This window comes from Phaenicophaeus curvirostris, chromosome 2, assembly GCF_032191515.1.
Source record: "Phaenicophaeus curvirostris isolate KB17595 chromosome 2, BPBGC_Pcur_1.0, whole genome shotgun sequence".
NCBI lineage: Eukaryota > Metazoa > Chordata > Aves > Cuculiformes > Cuculidae > Phaenicophaeus > Phaenicophaeus curvirostris.
Genome location: NC_091393.1, coordinates 94,666,518 through 94,688,163, shown reverse-complemented (window position 1 = coordinate 94,688,163; position 21,646 = coordinate 94,666,518). Strand labels below are relative to the sequence as shown.

Here is a 21,646-nt window from a genome sequence, read left to right as displayed (position 1 = left end):
TTGGAATGGTTGGACTCGATGATCCTGTGGGTCTTTTCCAACCTGGTGATTCTATGATTCTAAAGCAGCGAGAAGCTTCAGTAGTTTACTCCTTTTGATCAGTTTTTTTCAATCTGCTTTCTTCCTTATTTTTTGTGCAGAAGGAAGCCCTTCTGTAGGATTTCTGTGATTGGTGTTATTTTGAAATAGCTAATCCTGAATAAGTCTGTTTGCAGTGCACACTGCAAAATAAGAAATTTTTCACTATGAGAGTGGTGAGGCACTGGCACAGGTTGCCCAGGGAAGCTGTGGATGCCCCATCCCTGGAGGTGTTCAAGGTCAGGTTGGATGGGTCTGTGAGCAACCTGATCCAATGGAAGGTGTCCCTGTCTATGGCAGGGAGTTGGAACTGCATGATCTTTTAGCTCCCTTCCAACCCAACCCATTCTATTATTCTACGATCGATTCTATGAAAGTAGAAGCTCCTTCTCCAGGCTTAGCTTAATCTGTTTTGAAAGAGTCTTTTGTTTATTTAGAAGGAGAAAATTATTGTGTCATTGCAGTAACTTGGATCTTCTTGGGTAGATGGACAGTTCCCAGTAGAAGCATCACTTGGTAAACTGAAACTGTTTATTTTCTATGATTTCTTTTGTTAGCATTGCCTGTCTTCCTCTCACTGCAACCCACAAGACTTGGCCTTTCATTTCCATAAGAGTTGGTCTGTCCAAAGACTGAGGACAGTAGGATGATTCCGAAGTTGCCTTTGTGTACTTTTTCTATACAAATAAAGTAAGAAACAAATCAAGTAAGAACGAAAGCGGTGAGAGCGATGTAGGAGATAGTGCTGATGTAGTGCTTACTGTCTTTGTCAGGGACGAGTGGACCATCCAGCTGAGATGTGGCCTTGTTGCTTTTAAATTCCTCACCTTCTTTGGTCTCCAGTGTGCCCCCTCTCCTTAATGCCTGGTAAATTAGTGAGTAGAGGAGGAAAAGGGGATTTTGGCTGAACCTCAAAAGACTGAATATGCTTTTTCTTCAAGTTCTGCTGGAGTACAATGATGCAGTTCTTTTCCCAGCTTAGTTCTCACCCTCTGCAATTGTCAGGTCAGCTTACTTCAAGGGAAGGACTGCTTCTGTACTACTTGCTCAGTGTGCCCGGGTCTGTCGTGCACTGTTCATCCTTCTTGACAGCCTCTGTGCATCCATCCTCCAAATGCTGTACAGAGGTGATTATATGGGCGGCATCAATCTGGAGCATTACAGTTGGGGTGATGGTAGAGAGACATTTACAGGCCCTTGGCAGCTGATGGAACGGTGCATTAAGGAATGTGAAGTGCTGAATAGATTTGTATGTCTTTGTATGACTAACGTTTTTGCTGTCCAAGCAGCCAAGAGTGAGCATCCTTGACTACTTTGAGCATAAGACCTAAACTACAAAGACAGCAGGATGTTTTGAAGACTCGGAGTATTTTAGGTTGGAAGGGACTTCAGAAGGTCTTTATGGCAACTGCCGTAATAAAGCCAGTTCAGCTGTGAGGCCAGTCCAAGCTGCCTAGGGCTTTATTCAGACTGGCCTTGAAAGCCACCAAGGATGGAGAGTTTCTGGCCTGTCTGGGGATCCTGCTCCAATGCTTTGCCTTATGGTGAAAAGAGTTTTCCTCCTGTTCAGCCACAAGCTTTTGTTTTCATTTATAAGCCATGTTTCTCATCTGCTCCCTATTAGGAACGTGACACCATTGTCTTGAAAACTTCTTTATAGGACTTCGTAGTGTTCAGGGTAATTGTTTTCTGTTGTTTGCTCATGCATGACTACCTGTGTTTTGTTTAATTTTAGATAAATCCAGGACAGATCTGGAACAAGTACCTAAGGTATGGTTCCTGTGCTTTCTCAGCTTTTATAAGGATTTCTCACATGTAGTCTTGGAATATATGAATGTACTCCCTTCTTTGTAGAAAATTTGCCCAATCTGATTACTTGAGCTGATCCTCAAGATTACCTGCAGTGCTCAGAATTTACAACAATGGAAAACAATCTGCTTTTTTTTCTTTCTTATTGTTGTTTCCTGTGGTTTTAATTTTTCTCTTGCTTAAGTAGAATACAAATGCCAATAATTCTTTCATCTTTAATAGTTAAAACCACAGAGCTGGGCAAAATTAGCCACTCCGTGTCCTAAGTGGAAAAGGAAACTGAAGGAGTTGATAGAAGCTTGAATATTGCATAGCGTACCATGTAGCATTAACTCCTTGAATCCTTGGGTAAAACCCTCTTGCATATATGCTTGCAGCATATGTGATGTGGGTTTTTTGTGACAGGTTTACAAAAGAGACAACTCCAGATTCCATTTCAGTCAATCTCTTCTAGGTACATCAAGAAGTCAGTGTTAATATGGGTCAGCACCTCTGTGCCAGGCATGTAGGCTGTTACTTTAATAGATGTCACTGCCATGTTTAAAGTCCAGGAAACAAGAATGTTTGAGTGTGATGCAATGCTGTATGCTGTATTGAACCTCTTATACTTCATAAACGCAGTGAAAAGGGTACTACTGTCTGCCTTGGAAGCTCAAGGTTCATACCAGTTTTGTCAAGAAAAAAGTAGTTATCAGAGAGAATTTTAGACTAATAGTTCTCTGAGATTTGTAGAGTTAATATTACGTGTTACTGACTCTTTCTGTGACCAGCATGTTTGCTGCACTGTGCTGAAGGAGATAAGCCTGAGGCTCTGTTCTCTCCCAGACAATACTCTCACACCCTGACAGCTTGCTGGATCCTTAGTGTGGTAGAAGCTATGGCCCCCAAAATGAGCACGTCAGCAGTAAGATGCCCCTGCTATTGAGGAATGTTTCCTCTGATCCTTTAGAGGACCCACCTGCAGTTTAATGCTGCCTATTTTTTCATGCTCAGGCTGTTTAGATCATCTTGAGTGCTTGATGACCTGTATAATTTTGGAGCTGTGACTTCCACTTTAAGCAAAGTCAGATCACACAAGCTTTTAAGATGTAAAGTAAATTGCTTGAAAGGTCTGAAATGAATTTGTTTGCCTGGATAAATGAAAATTTGTTTTTTTTTTTTTAAATCAAGATAGGTCCCTGTTTGCTTCATGAGGCAGGGCGTGTATTAAACTGAGGGGAAAATGTTGGGGTGAGAGACGTGCACTTATTTCTTTTGTTTTTCTGTTTCAGATTTTTATGAAACCAGATTTTGCCTTGGAAGATTCCTTAACATTTAATGCCGTTTTACCATGGTCTCATTTTAGTACTGCTGGCGGAAAAGGAAATCGTGACGCAGCTTCCTCCAAGTTACTTCAAGAAAAGGTACAACTTTAGTACAAGATGTCATTATCCATTACAGCTGATCCTTGATACAGAGAAACACTGTTACTATTGTTTAGTGCTGTTTATTGAGACATCGCTGCTGTGGGCTTTGTTATCCCTTATTTTACATCAGGGTGAGAATTGTTAGTAAAGAGTGCAGAAAGCATCTTACTGAAGAACTTTTTTTCCCCTGCTAAATGTGTCTGTCAAATCTGGAAAAAAAAAATCTGTATATGGCATAGTAATTGATTCTTCATGACCACTAAAACTTAGAGAAGCAATTTATATTGACAATTCCAGAGACATGTAGCTGCTTGTTAGGGAGGAAGAGCAATTCTTTCAGGCAGGAAAGCTAGACAATGTTTCTAACATCTTTGGATAACTCTGGATTCAAGGCACTCTGGTTTCTGTGCTGAAAGAAATCCTAAATACTAGGCTTTTTTTTTTTTCTGTCAGGAGGTTCCTCTTGTCTTTTGTTGTCATGTTGTCTACACTGATCCATGTTTGCATTTCACAAAGGAGTGTGTTGGAGAGCATAAAAGCAGAACTGTTTCTTTCATATTGGAAGGAAAAATTCTTACAAATACCTGAATTTTATAAAACAGATCTGTTGTCTCTAAAGTCACATGCCTGATAAATAAATTATTATACTGTTTCATGTTACTGGTTGGGCCCAGATTTTTTGTTTTACTTTTTAAAGGCTCTGAGCTGCACAAGGTTTACACCTACCATGTGTAAATAGGCACCCTGCTGCTGTAATTATCCTCAGGTCCAGGTGCCTTTTTTCCAACAGCATTTTGAAAAAATCTACCTTAAGCATGCCTACCTAGGCTGTTAGTGCTTTTGGGCTACTCCTGATCTTCTTGAACAATTTCTGCCTCATGTTTGTGGTTGGTTTTTTTTTTTCTTCCTTACCTCCTTCCATATCTTACCTTACATTGGAACTGAAAGCTCTTTGAGGCAGGTACTATCATTTTGATCTGTTTGTTCTACCTAACTTAGCATAGTGAAGGGACCTGAAGGATCTGATTGGTACAATCACATAAATAAATTACTGTGATAACTCTTTCTCTGATCCATATGTCACAGTCTCTCGGCTTTTCCTGTGACTTAGGTGTGTCATAGCTGTTTGGTGGAGGATGTTTTTGATTAAACTTATTACAAAAAGGATGGGTTTGCATATTGTATAAATCCCCAGCGCTAAATATATGCAGGATGAAAATAACTATAAGAAGGAAATGTTCTCCAGCTGATTTTCTTCCCATCTCTGGATGGGCCTTTTGAAATTCAGCATGAGGTTTGAGTGCTTGGCACCTCTTAGAAACCAGGTCATCTGAGTATTAGCATTCAGATGAGCATCCTAATGCTTCAGTCCTTTGAGTTTGCATATCCAGCATAAGGGAGAACAGAGCTTTTACAGCTCAAATAATCGGGCTGCCCCAGTGGTCTGGTAACTGCTCAGCATACGGAATTTGAATTTCAATTTCTAAACATATAGGCATACTCTGTCTCTAGGAATCCCGCAGTGCTAATGCACATGAAATAAGTTTAATAGGAACTCTAGCTGGCTGGCAAAAAAGAACTGCAGCCAGAGATATCCTGATAATTTTTCTACAAAGAAGATGCCACAGCCTTTTAAATGAGCAGATTCATTCCAAAGCCACGTCATCAAGTATAGTTGGGCTGCATCTTTAGCAACTTCAGTGACCAAAAGTACATTAGCATATTTGCACGTGGCTACTGTTCTTGCTTGCAAGCTAGTATCCAGAGCTGTCTCATGGTTAATGGCCCTATTGTAACAGTGCCAGTGTGCAGCCATGCGCTACAAAAGCTTGGGTGTTTGAAAATTATTTGCTTTTCTACCTTGTAATTTTCAAGCAGGAGAGGCATCAAGTCAACCTTCCCAAAGTGGTTTTGAGCTCATTTAAAAAGAAATTATCAAACCACAATGGGGGTAGTTATTTTGCTTGCTAATCTGACAGAGTTTTAGTTTTTATTAGCAAAATTTCCTCCTGATACTGTAAGACAAATGCCTTGCAACTAGATTTGCATTGTGACAAACTTGCAAGTTGTAACAATGTTGCATGTTTTTCCTCCTTCATCCTCTTTCTAGCTGAGCCATTATCTGGACATTGTGGAAGTCAATATTGCTCATCAGATTTCTCTGCGCTCAGAAGCATTTTTTCATGCAATGACCTCTCAGCATGAGTTGCAGGACTACCTCAGGAAAACCTCCCAAGCTGTAAAATTACTTAGAGAGAAAATCTCCAAAATTGATAAAGTAATGTGTGAAGGATCGCTTCGAGTATTAAGACTATCGCTCACCAGAAATAACTGTATAAAAGCGTACAATAAGCTGAAGTTAATGGCTACTGTACACCAAACACAGCCCACAGTACAGTTGCTGCTGTCTACTTCTGAGTTTGTTGGAGCTTTGGACTTAATAGCAACAACACAAGAGGTGTTACAGCAAGAGCTTCAAGGCATTCACAGTTTCCGGTAGGTAACTATCTAGGAAATTAATAAAATGCAAGAAAAGTTATAATGTGTTGAGTGTATTGTGTTGGCTGAAGGGATTTGTTTTACCTTTGTTTGGTTTTGGAGGACATAGTACAAAAGGTACAAAATGTAAGTGGCTTAAGCAGTGTGGCTGATGCACATGCCAGAGAGAATTTTTTTAGGAGGGGTTGAGCTTTTAACATCTAGATGCTTTGTACTCCAGTCTTGTTTATAGGTGGTTTAGGAGGGCAGAAATGAGAGCCAAGCAGTGGATGGACCTTCATCTTGCACGACTTGTAGCCCACAGAGGTGGTTTCCATGTGGTGTTCTTCAGTCCTTTGCATGCAGCACCCCAGAGATGCAGTTCTTGCTGCACAGTTCCACTTCGGGCCTGTGTTTCTAGTGACGGACCTGGGCTTGTGGTGTTACAGGAATGTGCACAGACCACGTGTTGAATAGGTCGGCCTCCAGCCTGTGCTTGTGCTGGAAGAAGCTTCGCAAGCAAAAGACAGCGAAGAAAGCAAAGCTGTCAAACCATGGCTCAGAATGTGCTCTGTGGTTGCCAGCTGGTCAGATAGGATGTGCTCACCCATGTCTGCTCTTCTAGAGGGCTGTATTGGCAGTACCCAGGGGATGCTTCCTCTTGTATCCAACTGAGAAATCCAGTTCTGTGAGCTGCTGGAGTTGGGAAGGGAAGCAACAGTGGGAACGTGCTGCCCAAGCTGCTGTTGCTGCTGTATTTTCACCTGTGTTTGCTACAATGATGGGAATTAGTGAGTCCAAGGGCCTGATTTCGTTGGTTATGTTAGTAGTGCTTAGAGCTTGACTTGGGAGATGCACCGAGCAAGGCCCTCTGTGATATATAGGACTATTAACACAGTAGAGTCCTTTTAGCTGATGTAGAATAAATTATCATAACAATTATATCCAGTTTTAAAGTGTTGTATGGAAAGCTGCTGCTGTGGTGTGATGCCGAAAGAAGTAGTGTGTGTTAAATCTGCTCTGTGATTTGCATCAGCCAGTTGAGGAGCTGCACGCTTAGTTTTATAAGGTGATGCTGGAGTAGTATTTTTTTGTTCTGGTTAAAGGTTATGTGAACTCGGAAAAAGTCTGGTTTAAAAAAAAATAAAGAGCTAATCGAGCGTTGGGAGGAAAGCTGTTAGTCTTTCTTTTAGCTTAGGTGGTCTGTCTTCAGACACCTCAGCACAATTTCTTTCCTCTTCACTGTTCCTACTCTTGATTATGGTGCACAGCCCTTAACTGAGTCACATTTGTATTTACATTGATGATAGTGAGTGTACTTCTGCAACCTTGTGACATCATCATCATTAGTTGTGTTCTGCAAGGGAGTAGCCTACGTGCCACATCAGCAGGGAGTGCACTTCTGCTGTCATTGTGGTTGATGTATGTGATGACCCAAGAATATACCATTATTTTAAAATTACGCTCTGATGTGGAACATATTTGCAGATAAATATCAATCTTGTCTGTAGAAAGTGATTTGCGTGAATGAATAATGGTTGGTTTGGTGGGGTTAAAAATAGTGATGGGAGTGGGAAATTTTCCCTCTCCTTTGGTTACTGAAGCTTTAGAAAGGTGAGTTAAAGGCAGCTTAAGTCACCACCCCTGCTAAAGATGCAAGTGCAGTTGAGAAGCCAGCGCAGTTGTTCCTAGGTCTCACAGCAGCCTGTGTGTATAGCATGCCTGGGAAATAAGGTGCAGTGGAAATGTGGAGATCTTAAGAAAACTTCTCAGTTTAGTGTTGTGTTCTAAAAAGAGTAAATAAAATCTAAAAAATATCCAAACTGATGCCCTACACAAAAACTTGTTGCTTTAGTGTTGTGCATGACAGCTTGTAGAATTTGCTTTTGAGCAGTGCTTTAAATTGAGATATGTTACAGGATCATTCAACATAAAGCAGTAGGAAAATTACTTGAATCATCCATTTACAAGAATTTTTCTATTGTCGTGCTGCACACAGAAAAAATTTAATTTGATTCTAGCTATAGCAAAAAATGAAAGCACCTTAACGGTTCTATGAAGTAATAAATTGGTGTCTTCAGGTTAATATCCCTAACTGTATAATTATTGCTTGCTACTATTATAGGATAGAATTAAAGTGTTAGAGCTCTTTAACCTTTTTAAGTTCATCTTTTTAATTTTACGAAAAATTACTTAATGTGTTAACTAAATTATAAATCTGTACTACCTTTTTTCCAATTGAAAAAAGTTTTTATCTATGTATTTTAAAAAATTTTACGCTGTGCTTATAATTTTACGTGAGAATTATAGCATTCAGTCATTGCAGGCGCCTAGTGTGTTACTGGTACCCCTGAAGAGATCATAGCAAGGTGTTTTGCTGGGGTACGAATTAAGATTTGTCTTATTTCTGCATGTTTCAGGGTGGAGTGATTTTTTTTTTTATTGCTAGGGTCTAGAACATTCTGGGCAAAGTGGTGGCAGCAAGTGCTGGGAACTCTTGTTGGACAAAGCTGAGGTTTGAGAGGATAGGTTACGATGTGTTTCAACACCGGTAAGCACAGTTACAGAAATAATTTACCAAAGAGTATCTTTGTGCTTACCTACATGAGAGCCTTAATATTACGTGTATTAGTCTTGCAGTGAGTTTTACAACTCAAATCATTGCACTGCAAATAATAATTTTTTCTGTTTTTTCTGTTGGGTTTGTTTTGAAATGTTCATGATGCAACTGGCTTGGATTTTCTAGAGGCCATTTTTGCTTAAATTAAATATTTGAAATGTGTCTACTTTGTCCATTTTGGCCAATTTTTGACCAACCATTTCAAAAGCAGGTACATCCCTGGTCATCTTAAGAGCAAAGAAAATGTATCTGTTTAACTCTGATCCAGTAAGATTCATTCATTTCAGGTTGGTGCTAGCCATGTGGGCCTCTGCACGTAGGAGTTACGCTCGCGTTGTGTTTCCTTGTACCCCTGGCACTGACTTTGTGCTGCACAGGCCATGATGAGGCCAGATCCCGTGGGCTTTGTATTGGTATAACAGTGCTTCTACCAGGCAGTCGTGACATGTTTTTGCTGCTCAGTGCAAGCTAACGGTCAGCACTCGATTCAAGCCAGTGAGCCGTGCAGGCTTATTCTCCCCATTTTGTATCTGGGTTTATCTAAAATATCACAGCTCCAGTTCGTTCTCATTGCAAACTGTCTATTTCTCTTTGTTTAATTAAAAAAAAAGAAAAAAAAAGAAAAAAAAAGAAAAAGCAGGCTGATTTTTACAGATACTTCATGCTTTCAGCTGTCAGTGGAAGTTGAAAAGTCTGGACTGTTCAGCATCTCTGAAATTCCCACTTTTAATTTTACTCTGCTAAAAGTTTCTCTAACTGCACAACTTTTAAAGAGCAGTTGACACTTCTGATGTGAGAAATTCCCTTGTGGTTTTGTGTGACAGCAGTCTGCAAAACATGGTTTAAAATCTGCAATACATGGAAAAACTACTCTTAAGAGTAGCATTAAAAATGGCAAATTTGAAAACTCTTCTGTATTCTTGGGAAGCCATCCTGTCATGTAAAACTATTACCGTATCTCAGTCATGTGAATTAATTCTGTGAGCATATCCAGAGCTCAAATGTTTCAAGTGGAAGAACTCATGTTCGTTCTGACTGATGAGCTGAAGAACTGGACAAGCAAAAGATGTATTCTTTTTAACACCTATATACTGAGAAGTGCTGGGTATTCTGGGTTCTGCTCCACTTCATTGGAAAGAGAGTTACTTGGCACCTTCCACAAAAAAAAAAAAATAGAAAAAGCCCTACATCCAGTTTTTACCCTCCATCTATATTTGAGTCCATGTGTTCTGCTGCAAGGTGGCAGTGCCTCTGAAAAACATGGTTTCAGCTGCTCTAAGAAGTGAAAGATTTGAGCTCCCCATTAAGCCAGCGTTGACTGCATGGACTTTACCTGCTGGGTGGTTGTTTTTTTCAGCTGTGAACTAATGATTCATTTTCAGGTTGATTATTGAGCTCATATCTCAATGGCTGTTTTTCTTAGGCATCTTGGCTCACAGCTTTGTGAACTGGAAAAGCTGATAGATAAAATGATGATTGCAGAGTTCTCAACGTATGCTCGTAATGATTTAAATAGACCCCTAGAAGATGATTGCCAAATTCTAGAAGAGGTATGTCTATTATTGAAATACTCTCTGATGAATATGTTTGCATGTTTGCATCTCTAACATGCTTAATTAGCATCAACTAATTCACTCAGGTCCCTAGTAACAACATTATAATTTTACACTATTTCTCATCTCATCCAAACCTCCTCCTGCCCCTCTTTTTGTGCTTGATAAAATTAAATAATTGTAACTAAATGTGTAGAACTGCAATCCAGCCCTACTTTATTTTTTCAAAATAATCAGTTCTTTTTTTCTTTGACCAAATGTAGACTGGGTTCAGTTCATGGTCCTCACCATGTAAGCGGGAAAGAACATGGACTCTAACATCTGCTTGGCTGCAAAAATTCAGTTTTGCAGTGAGAGCCAGTAGTTGCAAGTTACTCTCATTATGTCTCCCTCTGCATTTATGGGTGCTTATGTCAAGCATATGGTTGCTCTGAATACATATGCATCCTTTGCAGTATATATTCTTTTGAAGACTGAATTTCTGAAGACTAAGCTGTTGTGTTTGCTTTCTAGCCAGGAGAAGATTTTTGTGGATTTTGCCTGTACTGTTCTTCAACAATTGCTAGACCCATTTACCAGTTTAGTCTTGTTTCATTATGGGTTTCATGAAATATGGTGAATGGCAATGGCACTTAAAAATTTCTATTTCTGCCTTTAAGTTTATTCCCACCTCTGTGCTGCAATGTGTCAGCCTCTCACTTGTGCTGGTGCAATTGTACTTGGTGTCATTCTTGCTCAGAGTAAGGAAACTTTAGAAATACCTGTATTTTTAGGCACAATTGGATAAGCACAATTCAGGAATAGACATGAAAGGGGCTGGGAGGAAGGGAAACCGTTAGCTGGTATTGTCACTGGAAGCTATATAGTTAAAGCATGGCATTGGTCTCAAGGTGCTGATCTGATCTAAAAGCCATTCACCATGTTTCTAATCCAGGAACTTTCTTACTGCTGTGCAATTTCTTAAAATTGTTTCTTGTCCTCACCCTGATATTTTTAGTGTGGGGGGTTTATTTTCTTTTCTTTTTCTTGGTAGGAGAGACTTATAGCACTAGTATTTGGACTTTTAAAACAAAGAAAGCTAAATTTTTATGAAATATATGGAGATGAAATGATTATTACTGCGAAGAACATAATTAAACAGGTAAGCCCAACACTTCTATCTGATAAGGTTTCCTCAACCCCATACAAATTATTTTTTAAATAATTAAGAACAGCTCTGATGAAGTTAGTTAGTGGCTGATGGTCTCTCACTTAGAGCAGCTGAGCTTGCAGACGCTAAGGACTTCCTGAAGCATAAAGGTCTGTTTGCAGAAAAGACCTTCTGGAGGGAGTAGGTTGCATAGGTACAGCAGATCACAGCTTTCTCTTTACTGTTGCTCTGAATCCCTTGATTTTGGCTTAGTTTTTTCCTTTTTCTTAAGACATGCCTTTTCTGAATAGTATAGTTATGACATAACAGTGTTTCAAACCAAAACTATGCCACAAAGCACCTCCCCAAGCCCCTTAAGGACCAAAAGCTCCATGTTATTGGTATAAATACATGAAAGAGAATAAAAAAACCTTGCCAGTTGAAACAATGGAATTTTCAACAAATGCTATAGAAAAAAATCACTTGCCTGAATGTTAGCAGAGACCTAGCATAGGCACATGTTAAAAGGTTGGAAAACATCCTTGCGTTTTCCTGAGAGCAGGGTGAAATAATAAAGTAGAAGTGCTTGTCTGTATAGGTCATTTTAAAAAATCACTCCTTGTCTACACTGCTGTTATTGTTTGCCATTTAGGATAGTGTAGCTATCTTTTCAAAACAAAAATCTTTTTAGATAAAACCAGCTAAAACCAGCAAATAAACGAAACTTAGATGGCTTCTTTGGTGAACAATGCATGGAATATTTTGAACAGTAACATGGTGGCTTTTGTTTGCAAACAAAAACTCTAGACTGAACTTTGAGTATGCATTTGGAATTTTTAATTTTACACATCTTGTTTGTTTGCGTGCCTATGTAAGAGTATTGTGCAGGGGGTGTTTTTTCTCCTCTAAAAATACATAATTATTGGAGGAGTAGTGTTCTGATGTGTTACAAGCCACTTCTGATTCCTATCTCAAAGACAGGGAGACAGTCAGGTGGTGGGTTTGCCAGCAGATGAAGACAGCCTCTCTTGTCCTCATAGTACAGCATGCTGTTCAGAGCCGTGTTGTAAATCGGGCTGTGAACCCACCTTTTAAGTTTGGAGGATGATGAGGATGATGATGATGATGATTATCGTCATCATCATTACTTTAAGGATTTTATCTACACCAGATTGGCTACCCCAGTCCTCTTCACACTGCAGCCTCACAGTTTTCTTGATCTTGTTGTGCAGGGTGGGTAAAGATAACACAGGGCAGCGTCACTAATAAATATTGTTCCAGAATTAGAAGACAAAGTGATGTGTGCAACTGCACCACCGCTTCATGTAAGGTCTTGGCGATGACACAAACTCTTTCTTAGTTGACCCCAGTGCAGTATAAATCAGATTAAGTACCTTTGCCCCTAGCTGATTGTTCTCTACCTATCTGAAAGCAATGGGGTGCTGGGCTCTGTCATTGCTCTGCTCCCTGAAAGATGCAACATGTTAACATTGTGGCATATTGTCTCAACACTTAGGGGTATTTTTCTGTAATCAAGGAAATGTCCTTCCCATATTTCAAATATGCTTCCTGTTCCTGGACTGTTTAGATCAGCTCTTTAGTAACTTTTTATTGCCAGGCAAGTGAAAGAGCCTAAGTTTTGTAAGCACTGAACACACTGTGTAGTTCAAGAATGAGGGGTCCTACAGGAAAGCTGGAGAAGGGCAAAGGGTAATGGTTTTAAGCTGAAAGAGAGGAGATTGAGATTAGATATTAGGAAGAAATTTTTTATTGTGAGTGTGATGAGGCACTCGCCCAGGTTTCCCGGGAAAGTTGTGGATGTCCCACTCCCAGAGGTGTTCAGGGCCAGGTTGGAGGGGGCTTTGAGCAGCCTGATCCAGTGGGAGATGTCCCTGCCCATGATAAGGGGGGTGGAACTGAATGGTCTTTAAGGTCCTTTCAAACCTAAACCATTTTACGATTTTAAGGTATGTTCTTAAGAAGCTTCTGTACTGACCACTGTTATTCAAAAGTCACCATTTGGATTGTGCATATTCACTTAAAGGCGAGATGAGCTCATACACAACTGACTCATTTGATCAGGTTATTGATTGGCATTTGGGAGAAATCCCCCTAATTTGATCTGAATGGAGTCACTTTGTAGCTAGAGCTCACAAGTAACATGAAAAGAGATTGATGAGATCACTGTAAAACAATAAATGTTTTTGGAATGAAACCTGATTGTTCTGGAGACCTGAAAAAACTGGCCAGCTTTGTGTGTACCAATTGAAGAGCAAGTGTCCCTTAAAAAAAAGGCCACAGCATAGCAATAAAAGTGTGGAGATATCTAGGGGCAGAGGCAGATGGTACCCTGGAGGTGTAGATGTCAGACAGACAGCAAGTAGCATGTCTGCTAGGAGAGCAGTGGAAACTGGGTCTGCCTAAACATTGGAAAGCACAGAACTGCAGGTTTGTGCTTCTATGTTTCCCTGGTGCTCTTTCTCCCACTGTCAAGTTAGCTACGAAGTTCAGCGTTTAAAGCAGGAAAAAAAAGTCAACCAATCAAATTCAGTCACTTTGGAAGGGGAAGAATGTGTCTACTATTCTTAAATACCTGACCTGAGAGGCACTTTTGGTGTGGTGCTTAACATCCATGCTCAGAAAAGCAGGTCCCTTTGGGGTGGAGTCAGTGTGCCCTCCAGAGCTTAATGCACAATTGGAAACATTATGGTCATCTGTCTTTTGCAAATAGGTGTTTGGGGGGTTGGTTTCCAGGGTTTCTTTCTGGCTTTTTGTTTGGTTGGTTTTTGGTAAACAAGTTGTTAAATGACACAAATGTCTTTTATTATTTTACTTCTCCTTATTTAACTTGCGGATTGTGTATCTTATGAAACTCAACAGCAGTTAGAAGGAAGCTAAGATCTTGTTTTGTTTTGTTTTTTTCCCCCTTTCAATTTGACAGTGTGTGGTTAATACGGTATCGCAGATAGAAGAAATAGATACAGAAGTGGTTGTTAAGTAAGTATACAGCTAGATTTTGGGTTTTTTGTGGTAGTGGGTGGGGGTAGAGATGGATGCTTTTTAGCATAGATAAATTTACCGTTCTAATTTGTGCTTAAATTTCCCTGTAACTAAAGGTTATCCTTCTGTTTCACCTTAAGTCTTTGCTTCTGTTCGCCGCTGTCAAAGTTGTGTGTTCCCCTTCTCATTCAGATTCTAATGTTGCCTTAAGCTTAAGTACTGAAATTCTGTTAATCTCACTGCACAAAGCATGAGCTATAGGCATATATCTCTTGGTTGCTTGAAGGCATTCCCTGTTGTCATAATCTGGGATTTTGTATTAAAACGCGTCAGTGGCTTTGGTACCTCCTGCATGAACAAGAATAGGAGCTACCAAGAGATGAGATCAGAAAACTTCAGTCCTAGAAATGGTCTGGCAGGAACCTCATAAAGCCCAGCAAAGGCAAATGCTAAGTCCGGTGTCTTGGAAGGAGTAACCCTTTGCAAGTGAAGAGGCAAGTGCCAGCTGGCTTCAGAGCAGCTTTGCAAGGCAGGACTTGAGGGTTCTGGTGGAGATCTGGTTGGCTGTAGACCAGAAGTGTGTCCTTGCAGCTGCAGGCTGGGCCGTTTTAGCATAGCCAGCAGGTTGAGGAACAGAAACTGAGATGCCAGTGACAAGTGGGGTTCCCCAGGGCTCAGTGCTGGGTCCAGCCCTGTTCAATGTCTTCATCAATGATCTGGATGAAGGCATCGAGTGCACCCTGAGCAAGTTTGCGGACGACACTAAGCTGGGTGGAAGTGTCGATCTGCTGGAGGGTCGGGAGGCTCTGCAAAGGGATCTGAACAGGCTGGACTGCTGGGCTGAGTCCAATGGCATGAGGTTTAACAAGGCCAAATGCCGGGTCCTGCACTTGGGGCACAACAACCCTATGCAGTGCTACAGACTAGGAGAAGTCTGTCTAGAAAGCTGCCTGGAGGAGAGGGACCTGGGGGTGTTGGTTGACAACCGACTGAACATGAACCAGCAGTGTGCCCAGGTGGCCAAGAAGGCCAATGGCATCTTGGCTTGTATCAGAAACCGTGTGACCAGCAGGTCCAGGGAGGTTATTCTCCCTCTGTACTCGGCACTGGTGAGACCGCTCCTCGAATCCTGTGTTCAGTTCTGGGCCCCTCACCACAAGAAGGATGTTGAGGCTCTGGAGAGAGTCCAGAGAAGAGCAACAAAGCTGGTGAAGGGGCTGGAGAACAGGCCTTATGAGGAGCGGCTGAGGGAACTGGGGTTGTTTAGCCTGGAGAAGAGGAGGCTGAGGGGAGACCTCGTTGCTCTCTACAACTACCTGAAAGGAGGTTGTAGAGAGGAGGGTGCTGGCCTCTTCTCCCAAGTGACAGGGGACAGGACGAGAGGGAATGGCCTCAAGCTCCGCCAGGGGAAGTTTAGGCTAGACATTAGGAAAAAATTCTTTACAGAAAGGGTCATTGGGCACTGGAACAGGCTGCCTAGGGAGGTGGTTGAGTCACCTTCCCTGGAGGTGTTTAAGGCACGGGTGGATGAGGTGCTGAGGGATATGGTTTAGTGTTTGATGGGAACGGTTGGACTTGATGATCCGGTGGGTCTCTTCCAACCTGGTTATTCTGTGATTCTGTGATCCAGCAGAGGCCATTGGCTTGGTTTGGGACTGAAACATGGAGTGTAGGAGCCATCAGCCAAGGGAGCCAGATTCCCCTCCTGCCTGGGGAGGGGAGAACTCTGGGGAGAACTGGTCTCAGCTGCCTCATGGGAGGGTCATAGTGGAGCTGTAGACACAGTCAGGCTTCTCTCAGTGGTGTGCAGGGTAGGGACGAGGGGCAAATGGCACAAGATGGAAGGTGAGAAGTACTAATTGAAACTTAAGAAAAATGTGGTCCCTATGAAGGAGGTCAAACACTGGAGCAGGGGCCTAGAGAGGCTGTGGGATCTCTGTCCTAGGACATAGTCAGACCTTGACTGGGTAGGACCTAGAGCAACTGGAGATCGTGATATGCGTTAGACGAGGCACGTCCAGAGGACCCAGCTCCAGAGGCCTATGCCAGCTTCTGTTGTGCTGTAGCTCTAAAATTTATTTGGCTCAGGATAAGGTTGTCCCAAGATAATAAAACCAGACCAGCTGATAAAGGGAGCAGGAGAATCTGTATGGGGTTCAGACTCAGACTGGGAAAAGATTGGGCACTGGGTCATTTTTGAACATTGGATATTTGGTCACCGTTCTCCAATTTTTACTATCCTGCGATTGAGTCTTAACTGTGTATTACGCAGGTTAGCTTTTGTACCATCAATAACTTGTCTCCCATTTGCTGCAAACAGCTGACTTGCACTTTAACAGCGAAGTGGTCTCATTGCAATGCAACAAAATGGACTTAACACAGCTTTTGTAACACTTGCAAATTTTTTTTTTTTAATTTTATTTTCTCTTACCATTTCTGAATATGTTACTAGCCCCCTCCCTTGTTGGTAACACATACTTATCCTGGGAAAAAGAGCATTATACTCTGGAAAAACCTAAGTGGTAAATAGGAGACTTTCCATTTTTTAATCTGATCTGTTTTTATATACCTCCTTCTCTATTCCACTTGCATACGTTATGTTGGTCATGACTGTTGTTCAGGTGATGTCTGTTGTTCTGCCAGACAGAAGTGCACACAGGTTTTCTTATATTTAGAATTTGATTTAAAGCATGTTTTTTCCTGTATGTGCTAGTAAGTATCATGGCCAGTAAATATTTGCTGTTTACCAAATACTGCTCTGTTTTAGGCTTGCGGACCAGATGAGGATGATGAATTTTCCTCAGTGGTTTGATTTACTGGAGAATATTTTTTCTAAGTTTACAATATTCCTCAAGAGAATAAAGGTAAGACATTCATTTACCAGGAACTTTACATAGTTCAGACATGAAATGGAATGAAGTTGTTTTCCATTTGAAGTCTTAACAGTGTTGGCTTTGCTTATAGAATTCAAGCTTTTGATTGAAGGAAGGATAAGTGAATATCAGCATCTAGGGCAAAAATGATTAGTGCTAACAAAGAGGGCAGCGGGAAAGAGATAATAGTTCTTGTTGTGTGATTACATCCATTTCAGGCTTCTAGGGATTAGGACAGAACCTTTGTATACATTAGATTGCTCCTAATGAGGTTTCTTTCACCATTCTTGGAAACGTCCAATATTGGTTACCATCAAAGATAGATGGATCTGCCTCCAAATGCTTATTACGCAGTAAGAAAGAAAGCCACGATTTAGTTTAATTTTGTGGATAAAAGAAAATCTCTTTCTAGCACAAGCTGGTGGCACAGGGTTTTGGGTTTTTTTGTAATAAAAGTTATATTTGATTCTAGGCAACGTTAAATACTATCCGTAGCGTGGTTTTCTTGGTTCTAGACAAGAACCAAAAAAACAGAGACCTGGAGGATACATTACAAAAGAACTCTGCTAAAGACACTATGGTGGACACAGAAGTGGCCTACCTGACTCACGAAGGCATGTTTATAAGCGATGCGTTCGCTGAAGGGGACCTCCCGCCTGTAGCAGCTGACACTACCTCTCAAAGAAACACTTCCCCAAACAGTGAGCCCTGTAGCAGTGATTCAGTCTCCGAACCAGAGTGCACTACAGATTCCTCATCCAGCAAAGAGCAGACATCGTCTTCTGTTACTCCAGGGGGAGTAGAAATGATGTAAGTAAATGCACTGTCTCCACTTTGCAGCATGTCAGAAACAAGGTGTTGGATGCAGGTGGTTGTTTCTGGTGATGCGGTACAAAAATTAGTTTGGAGGGATGTGCTTTTCCAGGTAAGTGAAGTGAAATGGCGCTCTGCACCATTGCCCTAGAGAAAGCCATCAGATTGCGTTGGCCTCAGCTCACCTTTGTTTCATTTGCCTTGTTTTCACCTCTCTTTGTAGTGGCATGGGTACTGACTATGTCACAGAACAGAGACCCTTCCAAGTCTGTTTTGCTGGGAAGCCGGCTTTTGTAGAGGGCAGGGGAAATGCAAGTCTAGCCTACCTGAAAAATGGATACTTTGTCATGCCTTTAGCTGGCCGAGGCATCTCTGTTTCCTGCTCATGTTCCCTGTAGGTATTTCTTCTAGAGTTTTTAAGCTGGCTTCATGGAATACACCTTGATAAATTCTAGGAAAAAATCTGTTGTTCATTGTCAGCTCTGTGGTTTGTGTGGTGAAATCCATCTTGGTGCATTGGTAACATAAGCAGTGCTGTGCTGTGGTGCTCCGGACTCCAGAGCTGTAACGTTTTTGGTGACCTTTTGCCCATATCTTATTTATGGCTGGAAGTCAGGGCTGCCTTTGTAAAAGAACCAGGCACAGAGTCTGTGGGACTTGAGCACGAGCCGCTTGAAAAGCCAGCATGTCTGGATACAGTTTCATGAAGCAGAATTGGAATACCACTTTTTACCCTGAAGACAACAAAAGGTCTGCTCACTCTTGCTGTTACTCATGTGTTTAAGCAACTGTCAGTTTTAATAGGGAGCTTCCCTCTTCAAATCACAATGCTGGCTGAAGGAGTAAGATGTGAAATAAATATGCTGTGCATAAAACAAATTCAGGCCTGTGTATGACCAAGCATCCATTGTACACTGGAAGAGAAATGCAATGTGGAGTCCGAGGTTGCAAGTGAGAAGCAGGGAAGAAGGGGGTCGAATCCAAACTGTTCTGGAATGCTTTGCAAGTTAGCTAAAAGTAGCCACAAACCTAGCTAGAGCTTTCAAGCAATAAAGTTGTTTCCAAGGCTGGTTGCTTAACTTTGTTCTAAAATCAATTCGGTTCATCCCTCTTCTGTTTCTTTTTTGCACCTCTTCTCTGAGTTTGGAGAAGGTTAACACAGTAACACAGTTACCACAATGTTAGCCCAGTGGCTGCTCTGTAGCATCCTAGGTTTTCTTTCCCCTCTCATACTGCCAGCCCTTGGAAGCAGCCACACTGGACCAAAAAGTTATCTGAAATAATTCTGTGAATGTCTGATCTGTGCAACATGCTAACCTCAGTAGACAAATCACAAAAGGTTTTTATGAAAGCACCGACTTGGGAGCTTGAACTCTAATGAGCAAGTAGAATGACAGCCTATAGATTAAGGTGGTGGGGAGTGCAGACTATTTTAGGCCTTACATTTGTATTGGAAGAAAAATGCTGTGTTTATCTGCCATCCACTTGTGATACTCAAATGTTACAGGAGCTGGGTAATTAGCTCAGTACATCTTAATAGTAATTATTCTAATAGTAATGGCTACATTGTGTTTTTTCTTAGACCATTGCTAACGATTAGATTGTGGATTTAAACCAAAATATAAGAATGTGCAGTTGTGCATTTCCTTGTTAACAGGGACTGACATGACATTGACAGCAGCTTAGAAGATCCTATTTGTACAAAGTGACTTTGGTAATTAACTGCCTGTCTGCGTTTGACAGTTGCTGCAAGGCTCTTTCCTCCTTCAACCTGTGAGCAGAAATGCTGGGGTTTTTTTAATACATTGATGCTCAACCAAATGGCTCTGTCATTTGTAGGATCGGTGATGACATGAAGCTGACTGACCTGGAACTGGTTCGGCTGGCAAACAATATTCAAGAGTTGCTTTATAGTGCCTCTGATATCTGCCATGATCGTTCAGTCAAGTTCCTCATGGCAAGGGCAAAGGTAAGGAGTTTGGTGTGCGCTGCTGTTGGCGTCTCATCCTTAATGAGAATTTATTCCCAAGTCACTGGTCTAATGAGTAAGAGTTCTGAAGTGGTATTCTCAGTTTAAATTAACTGTTCCTGCTGCCACAGGTGCTTGGTGTTAATTAGTGCCTGGAGCACACAAGCATTAGCATATCATGTCATTGTAAGTCAATGTGGCTTTATGCTACTTCCCCCCCACCCCTTCAAATATTCTGACTTACTGTCTTTGAAACTCCATGCTTATCTCTGAAAAGATAGCTGCTTGCACTGCAATCTGCCTTCTTCCCCCTATGTTGGGTCAAATAATGTGCCTTTTAAAATACTGGTAGCACACAGATGTGCTGGATAAGTGTCCTAGATCTCTGATTTTTTGTGGTGTTGTTTCCTTACAATCGTTTTCTTTCTGTATAGGATGGCTTCCTAGAGAAGCTGAATTCCAATGAATTTGTTGCTCTTTCTCGTTTGATGGAAGGCTTTATCTTGGATACTGAGCAGATCTGTGGCAGGAAAAGTATGTCCTTGCGAGGAGCACTTCAGAGTCAAGCCAATAGATTTGTGAATAGATTCCATGAGGAGAGGAAGACGAAACTAAGGTATCTGAGTAGAAGATCTTGGTATTCTTGCATGAGTAATTTATCCATCACATGCCAGGCAAACACAGCCTTTTGTTGCCTAGAACATTAGTAATCCAATTGTGCTTAAGAGCAGGGGGTTGTGTTAAAACCCAATTATTTTCAATTGGTTTAGACTTTTCCAGTTTTCATAACTTCTTCAAACCGAATTATTCTACAGTTACCTAATTAAGGACAATAATACCTGCAGGAAGGACTCAAGACTGACACTGGAGGGCAGAATTGCTCTGTCTCGGTGACTGAGTAACTTTGGGATAATTCTTTCCAAACTGTTTTTAAAACGGACAACTCAAAACAAACAGAGAACTCTAACAAAAACAAGTGAAACAAAACAAACCACTTGGAGAACAGCCTTCCTAGTAACATAGATGAAGTCTTTTTGCTTTCATCCATCAAAGGCTCTTAAAATTCCAGTATTTACATGTAACTTCTGTGGCAGTGATCTCATAAGGTTCTTTAGTGCCTACTGTGTGTAGTCTTTTGTGCTTTGAATGAATGAATTGTGAAATCCCTACGCCAGCGTGGTGTTTTCCTGTACTCCTACTGCTGATTGTTGGGTACCTCTTTCTAATGAAGATGAACATCATAATCGTTTGGGCCACTGCCTTTTTAAAAATTACTGTAGTTTTGATCTGTGGCATTATGGGCTGGAGAAGCATCAAGACAAGGCATTTAATTTTCTCAGCCTCCTCTCTTTTGTATTTATAATTAGCCTACTTTTGGACAATGAGCGCTGGAAGCAGGCTGAAGTTCCTGCCGAGTTTCAGGATCTTGTTGATTCAGTGTCAGATGGCAGAATCTCTCTTCCTGAAAAAAAAACAGCAGGTATGTATCTTGCGGTCTGACTGTTGACTGAATTTGTTATCAGGAAGTGCTGCTATTGGCTCTTGATGGACGTGTTCTGATGTCCCTCTTGATCTCTGTTTGCTCTATGTCTTTTGGGGCATCAGAAGGAAGTTGATACCTTTTTTTCTTTTCCCCCCACCCCGCATTACCAATGTTGATGCTTCTGCTGCTGCCTTTAAGATTATCTATTTATTTATTTTAATTATTTAATTATTTTAAACCTATGTTAGTGTTAGGGAGCTGCTTTTTTTATGCAAGTACTCTCAGCGTGAATGCATACAGTCTTTCCCCCGAATATACCACTGAAGTGTTGCTAGGGACTGAGGAACGTTTGTGTGTGCTCAGCCCCCCTTGTGCTAAAGTTTGCTCCTTTGCGCTACTTCATCTGCCAGTTCAAATGAAAGCATGCAGTGTGGC

General features: G+C 41.2%; 1 protein-coding gene across 2 annotated transcripts in view; it reads left to right on the top strand.

Moving 5' to 3' along the window:
- The window catches only part of VPS54 (VPS54 subunit of GARP complex), a 53,113-nt gene that overhangs the window by 15,132 nt on the left and 16,335 nt on the right, over positions 1-21,646 (top strand). For both annotated transcript variants that reach the window (XM_069850082.1, XM_069850083.1), the window contains 11 exons: positions 1,814-1,848; positions 3,159-3,290; positions 5,404-5,789; positions 9,815-9,941; positions 10,978-11,085; positions 14,015-14,070; positions 16,841-16,937; positions 17,419-17,756; positions 19,599-19,728; positions 20,163-20,344; positions 21,096-21,208. In XM_069850082.1, the coding sequence (XP_069706183.1) occupies positions 1,814-1,848; positions 3,159-3,290; positions 5,404-5,789; positions 9,815-9,941; positions 10,978-11,085; positions 14,015-14,070; positions 16,841-16,937; positions 17,419-17,756; positions 19,599-19,728; positions 20,163-20,344; positions 21,096-21,208 (1,704 nt within the window). The remainder of the gene's footprint in view (positions 1-1,813; positions 1,849-3,158; positions 3,291-5,403; positions 5,790-9,814; positions 9,942-10,977; positions 11,086-14,014; positions 14,071-16,840; positions 16,938-17,418; positions 17,757-19,598; positions 19,729-20,162; positions 20,345-21,095; positions 21,209-21,646) is intronic.